Source organism: Pezoporus wallicus, unplaced genomic scaffold, assembly GCF_028554395.1.
Source record: "Pezoporus wallicus isolate ANWC-B61680 ecotype Strahan unplaced genomic scaffold, APGP_CSIRO_Pwel_v1 contig_14458, whole genome shotgun sequence".
Taxonomy (NCBI): domain Eukaryota; kingdom Metazoa; phylum Chordata; class Aves; order Psittaciformes; family Psittacidae; genus Pezoporus; species Pezoporus wallicus.
In genome coordinates this window covers 1-2,550 of record NW_026636945.1, presented here as the reverse complement: position 1 = coordinate 2,550, position 2,550 = coordinate 1, and the positions used below count along the sequence as shown (strand labels likewise).

At 57.3% G+C, this 2,550-nt stretch overlaps 1 protein-coding gene across 1 annotated transcript; it reads left to right on the top strand.

Annotated features, from left to right (window-relative positions):
* Positions 1 to 1,287: 1,287 nt before the first annotated feature.
* Positions 1,288 to 2,522, top strand: LOC130595475 (ubiquitin-like protein 4A; the record flags this gene model as incomplete). The annotated part of the gene is made up of 2 exons (XM_057402237.1): positions 1,288 to 1,408; positions 2,286 to 2,522. Coding segments are annotated over 2 exons (358 nt in total), but the record flags the coding sequence as incomplete, so codon positions are not given.
* Positions 2,523 to 2,550: the final 28 nt, after the last annotated feature.

The following is a 2,550-nucleotide window of genomic DNA, read 5'->3' as shown; positions in this document are numbered from 1 at the left end:
GGGTCATAGAGAGGAGCCGCTCTAGGCCCAACCGGGGGGAGGGAGGACCCGGGGTTTGGAGGTCCCCTATGGGGGGGGGTCATAGAGAGGAGCCGCTCTAGGCCCAACCGGGGGGTTGGAGGACCCCTATGGGGGGGGTCATAGAGAGGAGCCGCTCTAGGCCCAACCGGGGGGTTGGAGGTCCCCTATGGGGGGGGTCATAGAGAGGAGCCGCTCTAGGCCCAACCGGGGGGGTTGGAGGACCCCTATGGGGGGGGTCATAGAGAGGAGCCGCTCTAGGCCCAACCAGGGGGGTTGGAGGTCCCCTATGGGGGGGGTCATAGAGAGGAGCCGCTCTAGGCCCAACCGGGGGGTTGGAGGACCCCTATGGGGGGGGTTGGGCTGATTCTGGGGGTTTTTGGGTGTTTTTGGGCTGATTCCGGGTGGTTTGGGGCTGATTTTGGGTGATTTTGGACAGATTCCGGGTGTCTGGGGAGTTTTGGGGCTGATTTCGGATTTTTTTTGACTTACGGGTGGTTTTGGGGGTTTTGGGGCTGATTTTGGGTGGTTTTGGACTGATTTCGGGTGGTTTTGGCTGGTTTTAGGCTGATTTCAGGTGTTTTGGGGCTGATTTCGGGTGTTTTGGGGGGTTGGAGGTTTTGGGGCTGATTTCGGGTGTTTTTGGGCTGATTCCGGGTGTTTTTGGACTGAATCCGTGTGGTTTTGGGTGTATTTGGGCTGATTTCTTTTTTTTTTTTGGACTGACTACCGGTGGTTTTGGCTGTTTTGGGGCTGATTTCGGGTGTTTTTGGACTGATTCCGGGTGTTTTTGGGTGTTTTTGGGCTGATTTCAGGTGTTTTGGGGCTGATTTCGGGTGTTTTTGGCTGTTTTGGGGCTGATTTCGGGTGGTTTTGGATTGATTCTGGGTGTTTTTCGGTGTTTTTTGACTGATTTCAGGTGGTTTGGGGTGTTTTGGTGCTGATTTCGTTTTTTTTTGGCTGTTTTGGGGCTGATTTCGGGTGTTTTTGGCTGTTTTGGGGCTGATTTCGGGTGTTTTTGGGCTGATTCCGGGTGTTTTTGGACTGAATCCGTGTGGTTTTGGGTGTATTTGGGCTGATTTCTTTTTTTTTTTGGACTGACTACCGGTGGTTTTGGCTGTTTTGGGGCTGATTTCGGGTGTTTTTGGACTGATTCCGGGTGTTTTTGGGTGTTTTTGGGCTGATTTCAGGTGTTTTGGGGCTGATTTCGGGTGTTTTTGGCTGTTTTGGGGCTGATTTCGGGTGGTTTCAGGCTGATTTTGGGTGTTTTTGGGCTCCCTCCAGGTGTCCCCGCACGAGGACGTGGCCGCACTCCGGCTCTTGGTGGCCGAGCGGCTCCAGGTGCCGGTGGAGCAGCAGCGGCTCCTGTACAGGGGCAAGGCCCTGGCGGGTGAGGGGGCAGTGGGGGGTAAAGGGGGCAATGGGGGTAATGTAGCAATGGGGGGGAATAGGGGCAATGGGGATAACCGGGGTGATGTGGGCAATGGGGGTAATGGGGGGCAATGGGGATAATCGGGGTGATGTGGGCAATGGGGGTAATGGGGGGCCTGAAAAGGGTTTGGGGGGGTCCTGATGGGGGTTAAAGGGGTTTTGGGGGGGTTGAAGGGGTGAAGGGAGCGGTTGGGGGGGGCGTTGAAGGTGATTTGGGACTGAAAGGGGGTAAAGGGAGATTTTGGGTGGAATGAAGGGGTTTTGGGGGGCGTAAAACGGGGCTTCTGGGGGGATTAAAAGGGTTTTGGGTGGGTTAAACGGGTTTTGGGTGGATTAAAGGGGGTTCGGCGGCGTTAAAGGCGGTTTTGGGGTGTTAAAGGGATTTTGGGGGGGTTAAACGGGTTTTGGGTGGATTAAAGGGGGTTCGGGGGGTTAAAGGCGGTTTTGGGGTGTTAAAGGGATTTTGGGGGGGTTAAACGGGTTTTGGGTGGATTAAAGGGGGTTCGGGGGGGTTAAAGGCGGTTTTGGGGTGTTAAAGGGATTTTGGGGGGGTTAAACGGGTTTTGGGTGGATTAAAGGGGGTTCGGGGGGTTAAAGGCGGTTTTGGGGTGTTAAAGGGATTTTGGGGGGTTAAACGGGTTTTTGGGTGGATTAAAGGGGGTTCGGGGGGGTTAAAGGCGGTTTTGGGGTGTTAAAGGGATTTTGGGGGGGGTTAAACGGGTTTTGGGTGGATTTCAGGGGGTTCTGGGGTGGGATAGGAGGTGTTGGGGGGGGTTGATCCGGATTTGGGCTCAGAAATGGCGATTTTGGGTGTTTTTGGGTGCTCCCCCCCCCAGACGGACGCCGTCTCTCCGAGTACAGCATCGGGCCCTCGGCGCGCCTCAACCTGGTGCTGAAGCCGCCGGGGGGCGTGGCCAAGGGCGGCGGGGGGGCGGGGCCTGAGAGCCCGCCCAGCCCCCCCCCGGAGGACCTGGGGGTGCCCCCCCCTTGCCTCGCCCCCGGGGGGGCCCTGGCGCAGGTCCTGGCCCGGCACTTTGGGGTGCAGGAGGGGGCGAGGGTGCTGCAGCAGCTGCAGAAGGTGGGGGGTCAATGGGGGTGCGG